Below are 18,280 nucleotides of genomic sequence, written 5' to 3'. Positions count from 1 at the left end.
GATTCAAGGCTCTTATTAACTCTATTTTGTATTTCTGAATGCAAGTGTCCTTTGAGAGCAGTAGAGTAATATGTTTGGCTCATCAGTGGTTGTTTTGGAGGATTTGTTTTGATATATTGGCAAAAATACAAAGAATTTAAAGTGGTAAATGGTTATCCAGGAGGTTTTGGGCACTGCTTTACAACAATTTGATTCATTCTGATAAACCTTTGAAGGAATGGCCTTCATCATCTTTTGAAGACCAAGTCCTTCCATCACATTAAGCACAACCTGCAGTCTGCAGTCCCTCCTCAATAAGTCTCTGTACTAGTTACAGATTTATTTATATGATCTTGATCTATAAGTAATCTCACTCATGCATACCAAAAAAAAAAAGATACAAAAAAAGGAATTCACAGCTTTCAATGTCTCCATGAACTGTGGGGATCTAAGTGTTCTCACAATGAACTTAAAGGCAAGCTGCTGGACTAGTATGAAGAGTTCTTTCTATTCAAATCATGGTGTGATTTTCATTTCAACAAGAAGGTGGGTCTAAAATAATGGAGAGGCTCAAGTGATGGGAGATGGGAATGCTACCAGCATGATGTCAACATGCGGCCCATTCTGTCATATAGTGAGCTCAAAAGCGTGCACTTTTGTGAATTTCGACTCGCCGAAATGGTGGGGGAGATGCTCCAATCAACTGTAATGTTCGGATTGTCGAGAGGAAAAACGACTGTTGAGAAGTTTCTTTCTGTCATAGAAATGAAGAATTGCAAACTAAGAGAAGCTGCAAGCATGAGTGATCGGCTGCATACTTGAAAACCTAACTTAAGGATGTGTTATCTAGCCACTCTCAGTAGTCTCATATATAGCAACTTAACGTTATTTAAACAATAACATTCAACCAACAAGACAAAATCTAATATGTCTGAGAAACGGTGTAAGGAACTGCAGGAGAAGGAAAAAGAAAAAATGTACAACTGTCTGAATTAACAAAAATAGATGACCTATTTTATGGTCAAGATTTTGTTTTGTTATATTTAATGGTGTATATAATATGATGCCATCTTTTTATATATATATATAACGTTAAACAATAACATTCAACCTACGAGACAAAATCTAATATATCGGAGAAACAGTGTACGGAACTGCAGGAGAAGGAAAAAGAAAAAATGTACAACTGTATGAATTAACAAAAATAGACAACCTATTTTACGGTTAAGATTTTGTTTTGTTATATTTAACGGTGTATATAATATCACGTTATCCTGATAATATATATATATATATATATATATATATATGCCATTAGATATGTAAAATTTAATATCATAAAGTATTTTTTCTCCATATCAGTTGAAAATGAAGAAATCATGATCCAGCATGACATAGTTGTATTTTGAACGAATTAATCTTATTCGGTAGAAGAATGTAAAATAGAAAATATACTTCGAGCTAAAAATTAAGAAAAAAAAACACACACACACGTTAAATAGCTTATTCAACATCTAAAACATTTTCTTTCTATTTTTCTATTTGAATAATGCTAGACTTAGACCCATTAATGAATAATGTTATATACTATATTATTATCTTACAATTATTTAACAATGTTGACATAACACTATTAGATCATTTAATAATGATTAATTCAATTGTTAGTTTGCAGTATCACGTCATCCTTGTTAGATAAAATTATACTATCTAATATGAGTAATGCTATAAGTCTTCATAAAGTCTTCTTAGAACTATCCTAAATGTGATGTGACTTTTAAAATTATCGTTGAATTTAAAATGTAATTTATTGACTTTTGATCTATTGGTGATTTTAAAAGTCACATCACATTTGGGATGACTCTAGGAAAACTTATATAAGCATTACTCATCTAATATTTCTCAACCATTTTACAATCCTTTCCCTTAATTCATGGGATCCGGATCCCCTCCAATTGCGGGGAAAATTGGAGAATCTCCAATTGTGAATCTTGGCCATCTATTTTTATCCAACAGCCCACATCACGCCACTTGTTCCACTTAAATTAAATAATAAAATATTAATTAAATTTTAAAAAGAAAATCAAAATAAAAAAATATTAAAATCAAATAATAAAAAACTGGGGTGGCTTCGGCCACCCCCAAGAGCCATGTGGTGGCCGAAGCCACCCCTAGACTCAACTAGGGTGTCCGGCCACCCCCGTTTTTTATTATTTGATTTTAATATTTTTCTTTTTATTTTATTTTATTTTTAAAATTAATTAATATTTTATTATTTAATTTAAGTGGGACACATGGCGTGATGTGAGCTATTAGAAAAAAATGGACGGCCAGGATTCACAATTGGAGATTCTCCAATTTCCCCCTCAATTGGAGGGGATCCTGATCCTATTTCATGACATGGCACTGCTGCTCCAAGTTCCAACCCCCAAACCAAAAAAATGTTTTAACATAATAATGACATCACTTTGTCATGTCAACTTAAAATTTTTGAGAAATTTCACTTTAGACCCTTAAACTACTACGTGCTTTGAGAATACTCCACCAAATTTCAAAAACTCTCAATTTAACCCCCTGAACTTTTAATTTGATTTAATTGACCTCCCTCCAGCCGTTAACTCCTAACAGGAATGGCAAAAAAGACCAAATTACCCTTTGATTTTCGTTTTTTTATTTGGAATTAATGGTAAATTTGAAATTTTATAAAAAAAATCAATAGTATAAATGTCATTTTATCACTTTTAACATTTAAAATCTGAGGGATGATGATACATTGCATCAAATTGAAGTTCATAGGTGAAATTGAGAGTTTTGAAAATTTTGGAGTTCTTTTCAAAATACACGATAGACCAGGAGTCTTAGGTGAAGGTTCTCCTAAAATTTTTTTGTCTAGCTTCTCTCACTTCAACCAAACTTCCATCATTTCATGGATGGTGCAACCATTTCCGATGCCCTCATGGATAGTCATAGTGGCTCCGGACGTGCGATTTGGTGGCCATAATCACCATATCGGATGGTCCAAATAGCCTCAGACGATTGTCAGAAATGTCCCCAACAAGGTGGAGGGGGTACATTGCCCTTTCATTTCCATATCTTTTAAATCTTTATTTTAAGAGTAAAGCTACTTAAAGTAAACATTAAAAACCTCATCTAATGTTTCTCTTCGGGTTGGACCACGCCTTCTCTCCCCTCTTGTGCGGACATGTCAAAAAATTTAAAAAAAAAAAAAAAAAAAAAAAAGAATTACATTATTATACCAATTGGGTTGAACTCATCCTTCAAGGTTTATAAATTTTATGGATGGAAAGTTACAACTCACATTGATTGTGAAATATATACAACCAATAAATGAAGAGAAAATGTAGTCCTTAATATCATAAATAAAATATAAATTTTTATTTAGTAATACTAGACCAACAACCTAACTCTTTTATATCTTCCTTACACTTATCAACGTCTGATTGAAGCAACGTTAGCCATTTCAACAAAAGTGATAAATGTAAAATTGATTATTGTGATTGGCCTATATTACAAATCACTCCATGTGGTATAATAAATAATTTATAGGTCTTTAGGGTATGCCAAAATAATAGTTTACTCCCTAAAATCAATTTTCGTTAAATAACTTAACTGAATCCGTTAAGTTGACATGTCATACCTCTACAATAAATTAACTTAATCTCTTCTATCCCAAAAATTTTACCCATGTGCATAACCCTCCTCATGTTCATATTTCTCACCATGATTTGAGAACATTTTGTGAGAATTTGACGGTTGCATTTTGTGAAGTGGATGAGGAAGAAGAAGATGAAGGAGGGTTATGCGTGTGGTAAAATTTTGGAAAAATAAGAGATTATGTTAATTTATTGTAGTAGTATGACCTGTAGTGAGGACTAATGTGTAATCTTAGTTGGCAAAGTAACAGGTTTTGTTAAGTTCCTTAATAGAAATTGATTTTAGTGAATAAACTGTTATTTTGGCATACCTTGATGACCTATAAATTATTTTTTATACCACATTGAGTGATTTGTAATTTAGGCCAACTACAATGACCTATATTTTTTATACCATATGCAGTGATTTATAATTTAGACCAACCACAATGACCAATTTTACATTTATCCCTAAACAAAATGAACATACTTCAATCACATGCTGAGACATTTTTAATTTTTTTTTTTTTTTTTTGGTTGATTCCACAATTTTCTAAACCATTAAAGAGTTTTTAATCGAATCGAATAGGACTCCAAAATTAATTTCTCTATAGGGAGTTGCTGAATAATTTCTTTTTTTCTTTTTTCTTTTTTAGTTTTTCCTTTTTCGAAAAAGGAACTCATGAATAATTTGTCCGACTTTAATTTAAGGCAAAATATATGTTTTTTCTTTTGATAAATCGCAATCAATATTTGGTGCAGTGATACCATATTGCCCTTATCAGGAATATGACACTTGTTTTTTTTTTTTTTTTTTAATATGGCATATATATATATATAGTTTCCTGCGGTCAGAAATTAAGACACCGGTAAATAATGTAAATACAAAATTTTTATAAATAAAAAGAAAGCAAAAGGTCAGTTTGAGATTCTCCTTCAATGAATTCCAAGGGAGTATTCACAATTTCTTAATTTCTTTATGTGATTGTTTATCGTTAGAATATTAATTAAATGATTAAATTTATAATTTTTTTTATTAACTTCAATTTTAAAAATAAATGACAATTTAATAGTAGTAACTTACTATGCATAATCTAAATTTAGGGAGTAGATTAAAAAACATATAAAAAGAAATAGATTAGATCTCCAGTCCAAATCTTTCTCCACGTCAAATACTCTTGATGAATTTGGGGGGCAAAATTTAAAAAAACAATATTTGGCGGGGTGGGGGGCAAACATCAATTTTTTTGGGACCACCTAATGACATGGGGGGTTATTGGACCACCATAGGCATAAGGTGGTTCCGCCCCGGCAAAGCGGTTATTAACCGCTAATTGTTAATAACTACTAGACATTGCTAACAACAACTAAACCATAATCGGATAACTGAATAATTGTTTTGGCTGGTTGCGGTTATTGGTTATGGAGATTGAAAAAAGTGGTTAATAATGGGTAACTCGTTTTATAATATATTATAAATATTAATAGCATATAAAAAAATATTATATATATATATATTAATGGTAATTAAATTGGGGAAAAAAATATTCTCCAGCTTTTCTCGTTTTATATTTTTCATCATCATAATATTTTAATTCAAGTGCTAGCAAGAATAAAACTGAAAGCTGATGGAAATCATGAGGAAAATTTAGTGGGGGCATTAGATAAACAGTGGTGTGGTAAAGCCAAACAGATCTCGCTAATATGTTTAAAATAATGGACACTCTCAGTTTTGAGAAGGAAGCTTCATGCGATTAAATGGGTTTTCATATCCTTGTACTTATTAACAAAGACAAATATCAATATTTTTTTATTTGTTCTCTTTTTTTACAAAAAAATAAAAATAAAAATGGCAGTTAAAAAATGTGTTTTGAATTTTTATGAGAAGCGGTTAACAGTTAATAACCCGTCATCAATAACCGTCAGTTGCGGTTAACTGTTAACCGGCATAGCTAATCTCTGGGCATATTTTGTTATCAAATGGGTCACTTTTTATTGTTGTTTTATAAGCATTCATACTTCTTTCTTTTATATCCTTGATGAGAATCAATAGTAGAAAATAGCTTTCTTTCCCTTTTCCCTTATTTTTATTAAAAAAAGGTGCAAATAAGCTAGGTAGCACCTTTTTAAAATTTTTTAAGAGTTATAATACTCTTTACACATATTTATTACATCACATATTACATTAATTGACATGAAGTAATTTCAGTAGCTTCTCATGTTAGTCATTTATATATATATATATATATATATATATATATATAAGCTAGGTAGCACCTTTTTAAATTTTTTTAAGAATAATAATACTCTTTACACATATTTACTACATCACATATTACATTAATTGACATGAAAGTAATTTTAATTGACATGAAGTAATTTTAGTAGCTTCTCATGTTATATATATATATATATATATATATATATATATATATAAGTCACTTAAAATATGTCATGTAGTATGATAAGTATGTGTTTATAATGAGAAGTGATAGGGAATCAAACAAATGAACCCAAAAAAATTTTCAAACTGACATGGCAAGGATTTTTAAATTAAAAAAAAAAAATGCAATTATCTCTCCCTTATCTGTCACTTACGATCTGTCACGTCAGTTTGAAAATTTTTTTGAATTCATTTGTTTGGCTCCCTAACACTTCCCGTTTAGAATAGTTACTTCTTTTTTTTTTTTTTTTAAGTTATTTATGTTTACACAAATTTGTTTGAAATTAATCTACAAGAGAATATAAAGCAGGATAAGGCTCATATACTTGCATGACAAGTGTATAGTTTTGGATTGGTGAAAATATCCTAAAACATGCCAAAAATTTTATTTTCTGCTTTTAAATTTTTGTTTCCAGAACAAAGTATATAATAAATAATTCAAAATATAAAAATAGTATTCAAAAGAGAAAGTTATATTTTTATATTTATATCACATTAAATTTTTCAAACAAATAACCAAAAACAAAACACCATAAAAATACATTACCAAATATACTCCCCCACACAAAATAAATGAATATACACAATTTACTAAATGATAAAAAACTATATTCTCTAACAATAGCTTCTCTTTGATTTTCTTTAAGTTTAAGGAAAAAAATTACTTTTTATTCTCTATCCAAATATATTTTACAATAATTTCTATAACCTTTTTTGTATCATTAAAATATATATATATATTTTTTAAAAAAATACAAATTTCATACCTATCATCTATTTTTTTTTACAAAATTCCCAATAAAAAGCAAAAAGATAGAAGATGAGAGAGTAAAGCAAGATATTTATATTAAAATAATGTATATAGAAACTCTTTTGGTTCCCTTAACACATGATTCTCACACGTGTAAGTGACACGTGTCATTCTTAGAAATTGGTTTATAGAAGTTTCTTACGAAATTAGTATCATTCTCTGATTGTTGCAGATTTAATAGTAAATTTGTTTATCTCTTGTACATAGACGAAGAAGAGGCGTGTAATGAAACCAAACATTTTTCTTCTTACAAACCAATTTGTAAAAACAAAATTGTCCGTAACGAAAAATAGAGATTTCTGTTAAATACCAACTAATTTATTGTTGCAAAAAAAAAAAAAAAAAAACCTATTTTTCTTTATTTTTGTAAAAATTAAAAATATAATCATAAACTGAAACCTAACTGCCCAGAAAAATCTTAGAAACTCTCTTTGCATGTGATGTGAGTACCTCAATTTCATTCTATTTCCTCTACACTGTTCATTACGCACTTTCGTGCGCACAACTCTCCCTCTCTCTCTCTCTCTGCTTTCCCATTTCTTCTGTAGATTTTGGGACCCTCCCACCTTCCAATCCTCGCCTATTTCTTGAACCAGAATCAGCTTTCACCAACTTTATCTTCTGCAATTTATTGGGTTTGTCTCACTCTTGTGATTGTTCCTGTTGTTCAGTTGAAGAATGCTGCCGAAATGTGGATGAAGTTAAGGTTTTCTGTGCCAAATCTTGATGGGTTTTCTCGGATTGTGTTGCTGAATTCTGATATTGGGTGATTTCGTAAACTGGGTTGTATCGGATCCGTGGAGGTTTGAGTTTTCGCTCACTTTATGTTTCTAAATGACCCAGTTTTTGCATTTCGTTGATCTGTAGTTACATTTAGTTAAAGGGTTTGTGTTTTGAAGAATTTGTTGATATTTTGCTTTGAGTGTTTTGTGGGTTTGGAGCTTGTTTTCGGTTCTTTTAGTCAATGAGGAACACGGGTTTGAGAGAATTTTGGTTATTGTGAAGAATATTGTGGCGTATCTTTTGGTTTAGCCAAGATGAAGAGGCCGAAAAGTGAGCCTCCCAGTGTAAGGAGGTTCAAATTGTCGCATTTGTTGTTGGGTATAGCGGTTTTATACTTGGTTTTTATATCCTTCAAGTTTCCACAGTTTATAGAGATTGCAGCAATGCTAAGTGGGCATGATACTGATGTTGGATCAGAAGGGACAATGGAAAGGGACTCAGAAGATTCGGATTTAAGCAAACCATTCTTTGGTTCTGTTTATAAGGATGCATTTCACCGGAAATTAGAAGATAACCAAAACCAAGATGCACCATTGATGCCTAGTAAGGAACCATTGGAAGAGGGAAAAAATGGGTCTAGACCTATAAAGCCACTGCAGCACCGATATGGTCGAATAACGGGCGAGATTATGAAGCGGAGGAATAGAACTATTGATTTGTCAGTGCTTGAGAGAATGGCGGATGAGGCTTGGACATTAGGCTTAAAGGCATGGGATGAAGTGGATAAGGGTGATGGAAAGGCGACTGGAGAAAGCTCTATACTTGAGGGGCAACCTGAGTCATGTCCTTCATGGATAACGATGACTGGGGAAGAATTGGTGAATGGAGACAGGTTAATGTTTCTTCCTTGTGGGCTCGCTGCTGGTTCTTCAATTACAGTGGTGGGAACACCCCATTATGCTCACCAGGAATATGTGCCCCAGCTTGCCAAGTTGAGGAGTGGTAATGCCATGGTTATGGTTTCACAGTTCATGGTTGAATTGCAGGGTTTAAAGTCAGTGGATGGAGAGGAACCACCAAAGATTTTACACTTGAATCCTCGACTAAAAGGAGATTGGAGCAAGCAGCCTGTCATTGAGCATAACACCTGTTATAGAATGCAGTGGGGAAAAGCTCAAAGATGTGATGGTTTACCATCCAAGTACGACGAAGATATGCTTGGTAGGATCATCATGCTTCCTTTTTTTTTTCAATATATATGAAATTCGATTTTATTAGAAGGCGCTGAGGGAAGAGTATCATGCATTAAATATATTATTTACTTATGATTCTCTTCTGTAAACTCTGCCTTCCTACGATAGGGTTGAAGTTTGATTAGGATATGGGAACTCAATAATCTTGTGCAAAGAAGAAAAAGACAATTAACTGAAGAAAAAATAAAGTGTCTGAAACAGACAAAAAGGAGAAGGTTTATTTATTATAAGGAAATAGGAAGAACATGATGAGTGGATGTCTGTTCACATTCTAAAGATATGAATCCTGGTACAGCCGTGAGGCTCAGTTGACCTGAAAGTTATGCGTTGAAGTCAGTCCTAAAATTCCTGGTCTAGAAAACTTGAGTTCATGCCTTGGGCTTGCCTTGTGGTGTGGCTCATGAGAAATGACTCATGGAACATCCATGAGGCTTAGTTCACCCCCAAAAGTCATGCCTTTAGCTATGATCCATTCTTAAGACTCCACCCCTTAATGCATTCTGTATGACTTGAAGTGTGCTGCGTGTATGATGAGTTTGTGAAATCAAATAAAGACTTTGTCAATACTGGGTAGGGGACGAAAACTTATAGATCTGTCAAGTTTTGGCATAAGAATACTTTTAACAAAGCAATGTGCAACAAAGAAACAAATTATTGATACTTCACTAGTCGTATACTTCAACAATTCAATGGTTTACATGGACATTAGGCTTATACTCCAATTTGTGGTTGTGAGCATAGTCTAGTGGTTGGGTCCTATCTGGTTTAACTGTCCATAAGATGAACCATGTAATGTAAATGTCTCCGTAGGTTTTCTCAAAAATCAGGCTGTAACTTTCTAGTCCTTTCGCATTTTTATTTGTCATAGACCAGATAAGTCATGACACATGTTAGCAATAATCTTATGTACATTGTTCCACATTTAAATGCAAAAATATAAAGTTGTGCAGTGTTATCTCACAACACATTACTATGTTCTAATTTGTATTTGTAGAGATTTCAAAATCCTTTTAGAGGAAGTTAGAGAAAAATTTAAGGGGGTGTGGATGCTTTGAGATTGCAAGAAGTTTTATTTCACAGCATTCATCTCATAAGAAAATGTTATGCAAGTTAGTTGTATGACTAAAGGGTCTGTTTGAGATTGCGTTTGAGGGGCTTAAAAGTGTTTTTAACACTCAAAAAGTCTGTTTGAAGAAAAAAGTACTCGTTTGGTAAAAAAATTAAAAGCGCTTTTAAGGGTCAAAAAAGCCTAAAAATAGCCAAAAAGTACTTTTGGCAAAAGTTTAAAAATGAAGTTTTTGGTCAAAAGCTCTTTTTAATTTAAAAGCTCTATTTCTCAAACGCAATCACAAACAGACTTTAAATGGAGGAAGCTTTTTCCTATTTTCTTACAACTTCAGCATTTGAATTCTTATGTTAGGTGTAGGCTATAAGAAACTTTAGAATAGTTTAACTTTTCTTTGATGAGTAATATGAATATTCAAAATAGCTTATGCTATTTAATGTTTAAATTTTACGTAGTAGTGGGATAGATCAATGTGGTAGCATATGTAAGCTCTGTTTGGTGACCTAGAAAAGTATATATTGAAAAGTGTGATTTTTCGTCCCTATCACCTTTTTGATTGCCTCAGTTTCAGATAGACATGTTGATCTTGAACTTATTCAAATGCTCCTTGACCTTCTAGGAAATTAATTGAATAAGATTGTCATTAATTCTCTGAGAACAAAGCTATCCAGGATTACAATCATCATGATAAGTAGCCATGTGCTATAGCATTTAAGTTCCTTTAGACCGACAAAATTATAGCATGAACATCTTATGCTGCCCAAAGGGCTGTCTGGTGGTGCCCTTACCAGAAAACTAGTTGATCTCAGCAAAACAACATCTCTGGCATTTATTTCCAGCATAAATTTTAACAAACTGATAAAAAATGTGAATAAGAGGATATAAGGCAAGCTTGCTGTCCTGAAACAGCGCAAGAACACACCAAGATGCCCAATAAAGGGATTATGGACTCAGCTTTTGCAAAACTTATTTAGACACAAACTTAATTTGTCTCTCTTCTTGATTTTCTTTTCCTCTTTCCAATTGATAAATGGCACAAGGACACAGTGTGTCCCAAACACATTACATACTCCATCTTGTTCTTGTGGGAGAAGAAGTGCCATTTGAGTTAGAGCTTATTGGCCTTCTTTTTTTTCTTCCCAATAAGTTCTTTTGACCTTTTTAGGCATAAACCATATCCTAAGCATCAAATTTTCAATTCACCATTATTTCTTATCTCTTTTTCTACAACAAATTTGACCTCAGACTTATCAACTTGGCTCAGATGGAAGAAAAGCATGAGCCTTGATAACTTATCATATTACTTACAATTTCTTCCTTCTTTGAGTGACTCCTGAGCTGCCAAATTTAGGTAATTTGATACCAGGCCGACATCTGCTTTGTCATTTGTTCTGTGCTGATGAGATTCTTGACATCAAGCTATAGAATGGTGCGTATTAGTGTATAGGTGTATGTACCAATTTGGATTAATATGGTTATGTGTCAAGCTTGATAGGGGTTTATACACTAGTTGGTATTAGTGGTCTCTAACATGGTATAAGAGCTTGATTGGGGCAGCATCATTTGAATGGTCTTACTGATCCTGTTTCTTCCTTGGGCATATCATTGGGTTTGTTACTATAAATGACCTACTTTCTTTGAATTTCACTATGTTGAGTTTGTTTTATGGTAGTTTAAATAGCCAAATAACTCTGTTAACATGCTTCGAGTGTGATTCAATAATATTAGTCTAAGTTTACTGTGAAGCACCATAATTACACTGTCTGAACAATTATGTTTTCTGTAGCCTTAGTTTCCGTTTGCCAACCAACTTCAGTATTTTGCTGTATTGATTGTAATTTTGGTATTTTTTATGCTCCATAGAAAATAAACATTTAGTTATTTACCTATGGTTTGGTTGATTGTGATGTGGTTTGACTTTTGTTTTTCTTTTCTTTCTTTCCTTCCCATTCTCTGAACTCTGTATTACCATTTAAGCTGGAAGGTGTTTCTTATCTATGTATTTGGCAGTTGATGGACATGGAAGATGCGAAAAATGGATGCGGAATGATATTGTGGACTCAAAAGAGTCCAAGACAACCTCATGGTTTAAGCGATTTATAGGGCGTGAGCAGAAGCCAGAGGTGACCTGGCCATTTCCTTTCGTGGAGGGCAGATTGTTTATCCTTACCCTGCGTGCTGGTGTTGATGGGTACCATATCAATGTTGGGGGTCGACATGTGACTTCATTTCCATATAGGACAGTAAGTAATGTGGAAATTTTTTTGATGTTTACTACTGATGACATCTGTTTACTACCTCTCCTAAATGAATGGAGAATGCTTGCCCAGGAGCTCTAGTCAATGTGAACTTGCGGGGTCGTTTGTGGTGTTGTGCTTCATGGCTTCTATTTTACTTCTTGAATTTGATTTAAGGCTTTCCCTTTTCTTTTTATAAATTTGCATTTCCAATGCGCATTCTTAGTCCTTGTTGATCTATAGATTTTGTGGTAGCATGCTCCTACAGCTATAGTTGTTATAATGGTACTGTTTATTGTTCAAATTTCTGGCATTTCAAAATGGTATTTTTTTGTTTCAATGAACCCTGTATTGAACCCAGAAATGCTTTGCTGTACCTTCAGGGGTTTACTCTTGAAGATGCAACAGGACTAGCAATTAAAGGAGAAGTGGATGTCCATTCAGTTTATGCTACGTCTCTCCCTACTTCTCATCCGAGTTTCTCACCTCAAAGAGTATTGGAATTTTCAGACGAGTGGAAAGCTCGTCCTACACCCAAGAGCAAGATTCAACTCTTTGTTGGAGTACTATCTGCTACTAATCACTTTGCTGAACGCATGGCAGTTAGAAAAACTTGGATGCAAGCTACTGCTATCAAGTCTTCAAGTATAGTGGTTCGATTCTTTGTTGCATTGGTAAGGCTTCTGCATTGCATTGATTATTAGATTCATTAGCATGCATCCAAATATGGTATCAAAATTTATGGGTTGATGAGTTAGCTTCCAGGATCAATTCCATGTGTTTAAGGAATAGAATGCGGTGATATTGACTTGCTTGGATATGAGAGTTATCAATGATAATATTGATACCTAACCTATTTAGAGTATGATAGATAGTAGCAAAGCATGGAACTTAAATTTATAGTCCAGATCTGAACATTGTCGAATGCATGCATAAAACGTTTGTGGTCTATAGGTGCAAAATTGCATTTTGATGAGCATAAAGAGACGGCCAATTGTTGATGTACCTTTGCTGCACACATGGCAGTTAGAACAACTTGAATGCAAATGTGTCTTATCAAGTCTTCAACTGTAGTAGTTTGATTTTGTTGCATTTTATGAGGTTTCTGCATTTATCATTACCATCCATTCATCTATGCCGTCAAGATTTATGGGTTGATGGAGTTAGCTTCCAGAATCAATTCCACATGAGTTAAAGTAACAAAACCTGGTGATATTGACATGCTTGAAACATAGAGCTATTAATGATAATATTGACACCTATCTAAAATATGATGGATAGTAGCAAAGCATAGAACTTCTTATGAAACATAAATTTGCTGTCTGGGGTTGAACATTTTTTAACCCATACATAAAATGTTGGTAGTCTTTAGGTGCATAATTTCCTATTGATGAGCATATAGGGAAATACCAATCCATAATGTATCTGTTAGGGTGTCATATTGAATGAAGGGCAATCCTGTATTTCTGCATCATTGATAATATATACAAATAGAAAAGCCAGCCGCTCTAGGGTTGAGTTCTTGCAATCTTTCATATTCTCTCTTTCTCTCGAAGGTCATGTAACTGCAGCATTTCGATCAGAATGATGGGAAATGCATACTAGAGAGCAACATTATAAAGAATGTTAGTTTGAAACACTGATTGTTCATCAAGTATGTGTAATTGAGAATTTACTTTTTTATGATAAGAAATTAAGTCATCAAGATATTGGAAAGGAACTGTTAGGTGGCATGGTGAGTTAAATGGGAATTATAAAATAGCATTTAGAGAAATCGGATAAGTTTTTATATTTGTCAACTTTAACTGAAGATAATGACTTCTGAGATGTCAGAATTGTTGAGGAGGATCAGTGTTGCCAACCTTGGTTCAAACAATTGTGGGTTGGGTTATTACCAACTATAAAATCTTATTTGATTGGGGGAATTAATGACTATGAGGTATCATGCAAGGCTTGTTGATTCCTGTGAGCATTATGACATGAAATCTATCTCCTTGTGGTATGTATGAGGTTATTTATATGAATAACAATGTTAGTTTATATACTCCAATCTAATAGACAAGTTTCTCTTTTGTCCTTATGCTTGGAATTTGAAAATATGGGCTTCTACATTGATGCATGGCATGCATATTAGCTAACAAAGTCTCATGTGATATATACCATGGATGTGTGTGCCTGTTTATCTTTCTGCTGACATTCTTCACTGGCTGTTATATTTGTGTTTCTTTTTCATTTTTCCATTCTAAGTATTTTCTGTCATTCATTGGGTTATGATTGAGTTTTTGCTTATTTGGTGTTCTTGTTTCAAAATCGACATGCAGAATCCAAGGAAGGAGGTAAATGCAGTGCTGAAAAAGGAGGCGGCTTACTTTGGTGATATTGTGATTTTGCCATTTATGGATCGCTATGAGCTTGTTGTTCTTAAAACTATTGCTATCTGTGAGTTTGGGGTGAGTTTGTGTTTTATAATCTATTAGTCTTTCATTGAACTCTTATTTTAAGTAGAAATTCTTCGCAAATATTGTCCTTGAAAGTGTCAGTCTTGGAACTTCAATTTTGTTGGATCCTCTGCTGAGTTGTATTCTATTCCCTCAAATGGCCCAAACATCATCCATGCAGGTTCAGAATGTGACCACTGCATACATAATGAAATGTGATGATGACACATTCGTTAGGGTTGACACCGTCCTAAAAGAAATTGAGGGTATCTCTCCAAATAAGTCCCTTTATATGGGCAATCTCAATCTCTTGCATCGCCCTCTCCGAAGTGGAAAATGGGCAGTCACATATGAGGTATGTTAGTGGTGTTGCATTTGTGTAAATTTGAACTTGTTCCCTGCTATGGTTCAAAATTCTATTTTAACTTGGTTCTGTCTTTTGGGTTTTTGATTTCTCCTAGGGCTCTTTTCATCAATATGATAATCTTAGAAGATGATACATTTGATTGCTTGGAAGTAGGATCATAAAAAGGAAGAGGAATATTTTCTTCTCATAGTATCTCGAGCTTCTTATTGTCATGTTTTCTACTAATTTAAGAAGTTTGTCCTTTTTTTTTTTTTTTTGGGAATTTATATAGACCTGTTTGATTCTCTTTGCATTGTTCCTATATCTGAAGGAATCCTGTAATGTAACAGGAGTGGCCGGAAGAAGTATATCCTCCTTATGCCAATGGGCCTGGATATATAATTTCCAGTGATATTGCTAAATATGTTGTCTCTCAACATGGCAATCGAAGCCTAAGGGTTAGTTTCATTATTTATTCAACATGCCTTCCCCCTCCAGCTTACCTCCTCACAGGTGATAACTGACAAGTACTGTTTGTTTTTGGTGGCAGCTTTTCAAGATGGAGGATGTAAGCATGGGAATGTGGGTTGAGCAATTTAACAGATCCACAGCGGCGGTCCAATACTCCCACAACTGGAAATTTTGCCAGTATGGGTGTATGGAAAACTATTTCACTGCACATTATCAATCCCCAAGGCAAATGATCTGTCTTTGGGACAAATTGGCGAGGGGTCGGGCTCATTGCTGCAACTTTAGATGACAATGAGTAGATCACAAAATACCTTCCTCCTCTCTCCCCCACTTTGTATTTTTCACCCATTTTGGGTGCTGATTTTTTGTCCATTTAGGTTAGTGGGTCAAATCTGGACTCAAGGATGAAGAATGAGAATCAGTTTGCAACAATGAACTTTATCAAAGTATGATGTGCTATATATATATATATACTATACTATATGGTCTCAATATATTCATTTTCTACTCTTTTAATTTTTTTTTTTTTAAATTTTTTTTAATTTTTTTTATGCTTATATATAATATAATGTAAAAAAGGATGTGTTCATCCAGTTATTTTCTTGTGTTTGTTACACCACTCAGAAGTAAAACACCGAATGACTATCATCTGATATTATTTTTATTTTTAATTTACTTTTGTATTGAAATAGAAAGTTAGATGAAGGGGGCAGAAATATTTCTTTTATTATAAAGCTTCTAAATTTTCACCTTTTGCTCATTACTATTTTGATCAAATTATGGACCCAAAGATGAATTATGTGAACGAGTGTGCTAAAATGATGTCTCTAGTAAAAAAGGTCCTGCTTAACTAGGGTCGTAACCGCAATATAACTATTGTTGTAATATGTACGGGAATGCGGAGTATTTGTCTTTACCTAGTCATATTCCGTTATTCGCCAACATAAGAGTGGATAGTGGATATGCTATCCGCTCACATGGAATTAGGGGCTGAAAATTCGCCCATAAACCATGTGGGCAGGTGAATAGCAGATGCAGAACGGTTTTTAACCTCTCATCTAAGCGCTCCTAAGCTTAACATCAATGATTATTACATATTATGGACCAAAAAAAGAATTATGAGAATCAATCTACAAAATTCATTTTCACTAAACATTATTCAATTCCAAATGTTTGTATTATAAAATTACAATACAATAATTTATTATTTATTTTTTAACTGCTTTATCAAAAAGGCATCCGTCTATGTTAACCTTCAGACTTCTCTCACACGTGCAACCCATAACACTCTCTCTAACAAGAAAGTAGTGCTCATTTCACCACTAATCAACACGCTTTAGGAAAACAAAAAACAACCAGAACAGAGAAGCGTAGTGAACACGTTCACCGGATATAAGAACAAGTAAAACTGTAATTGAACTTTGTAATCACCTTACCTTCTCTGAGGTTTGTATAGATGTATATATAGGAACTTACAAGTATTAGAGAACAACTACTACTCCGGTAAGAAATACATATAGAGCACAACTCTAAACTCCAATAGAGTTAGTAAACTAAAGATAAATACAATTAGAACTCTTGCATAGATGTTAGCTCTTATCTTCCACTCTCTACGTTGATGACTCTTATCATAACTCTCTTGATCAATATCTTCACTTACACGTGTGTTTGCATTTGCATAGTTATGTGCTTCAACACGGGAGATGTTCCGCCGGCATCGTTATAGGCTGTATTATTTGAATGTTGGAAGAGGAACCCGAATAGGGGTTTGGATTATCCGTTCTCTTCCTGAAGAACAAAAATATTCCATTGTGTGCTTTTGTGAATTTTTAAATTGGAGTAAGAGGAAGTTTGAGAGCCAAAGATGGAGGACTCGGATGCGGAGTTACAAATATTGGTCAAAGGGGATGAGTCTAGAATTATGATCATCTCCATTTCATTTGAACTGGAAAATATCCAGTTAGTTATAGTGGATTGATATTTTTGTTCCTTCAAAAAGTGAGAAGACAAAAAATACTCATTTACTATAACTAACTGAATATTATCAAGTTCATTTGAACTGAAGGATCCTGTTCCGTGAGTCTGTAGGGTCAAATTAGTATGTGCCCTTACTTTTCATAATGTGCTTTATGATAATACGGTCTTTTAGATTTTATATTGGATATTGATTTGTCAATAATTGTCATTTTCTAAATGGTTATGTTAATTGGTTTAACCTGTTGTATAAGTACACCAAATACCTCCGGGCTCAGCTCAAGGCTCTCTAGTCTATGCCTCACCACTCTTCCTACTGTGCCTCTTCTTTAGGTGCAGTACTCCAATAGATTCTGTATCTACTCCGAAGAGCAACTCTTCCTCGCTTTTGCTGGGTGGCGCTTTTGACAGTCCTTTATTCTGTTTCTTCTTTTGTTTTTTTGTTTTTTTTTGTTTTTTTTTTCTATATGAAAATAAAAGAATATACATCACCCTCAGCACCCATCGAGATACAAGAGGACTGGAATTCACAGTGTATGATTTTATTATTTTCAATGTTTCAGGGGTTTTTGTAATTAGGTTATTGAAGGTTGAAAGGACAAAAGTTGAAGACGGCTATGCTTTGTTTTTAATTTTTTTTTAACCCTTTGTCTTTTATTTATCAAGGCGAAGGTTTAAATAATACAAAACACGTTTTTTAATTAAAAACTGAAATGAGTAACGCACCGTTTGTTGAGACACCTAACTTAAGAGGCCATTTTGACATAACTTAACGCGACAATGTTTGTAGAGAGGCCTTTTTGACAAAAAGTAAAAACACTATGAAAGCATTAATAAACGAGACTCGACTCTCAAGGTTTAAATAAAATAAAAACTCCGAAAGCCT

General features: G+C 33.4%; 1 protein-coding gene across 1 annotated transcript; it reads left to right on the top strand.

Annotated features, from left to right (window-relative positions):
- The first annotated feature begins 7,298 nt into the window (after positions 1 to 7,298).
- On the top strand, positions 7,299 to 15,927 carry LOC132168602 (hydroxyproline O-galactosyltransferase GALT2). The gene is made up of 7 exons (XM_059579596.1): positions 7,299 to 8,830; positions 11,939 to 12,171; positions 12,549 to 12,839; positions 14,487 to 14,615; positions 14,785 to 14,958; positions 15,300 to 15,407; positions 15,500 to 15,927. The coding sequence occupies exons 1-7, from the start codon at positions 7,924 to 7,926 to the stop codon at positions 15,707 to 15,709; spliced, it is 2,052 nt and encodes a 683-aa protein (XP_059435579.1). The 5' UTR covers positions 7,299 to 7,923; the 3' UTR covers positions 15,710 to 15,927.
- The last annotated feature ends 2,353 nt before the right edge of the window (positions 15,928 to 18,280 follow it).

This window comes from Corylus avellana, chromosome ca2 (genome assembly GCF_901000735.1).
Source record: "Corylus avellana chromosome ca2, CavTom2PMs-1.0".
NCBI lineage: Eukaryota > Viridiplantae > Streptophyta > Magnoliopsida > Fagales > Betulaceae > Corylus > Corylus avellana.
This window is presented reverse-complemented; position numbering and strand designations above follow the sequence as displayed.

Excerpts from the sequence above, each read along its gene's own strand:
- LOC132168602 (XM_059579596.1), top strand. The coding sequence starts at position 7,924 with ATGAAGAGGCCGAAAAGTGAGCCTCCCAGTGTAAGGAGGTTCAAATTG. Across the intron at positions 12,172-12,548 it reads CTTCATTTCCATATAGGACA|GGGTTTACTCTTGAAGATGC; the intron begins GTAAGTAATGTG and ends CTGTACCTTCAG. Across the intron at positions 14,959-15,299 it reads AATGGGCAGTCACATATGAG|GAGTGGCCGGAAGAAGTATA; the intron begins GTATGTTAGTGG and ends GTAATGTAACAG.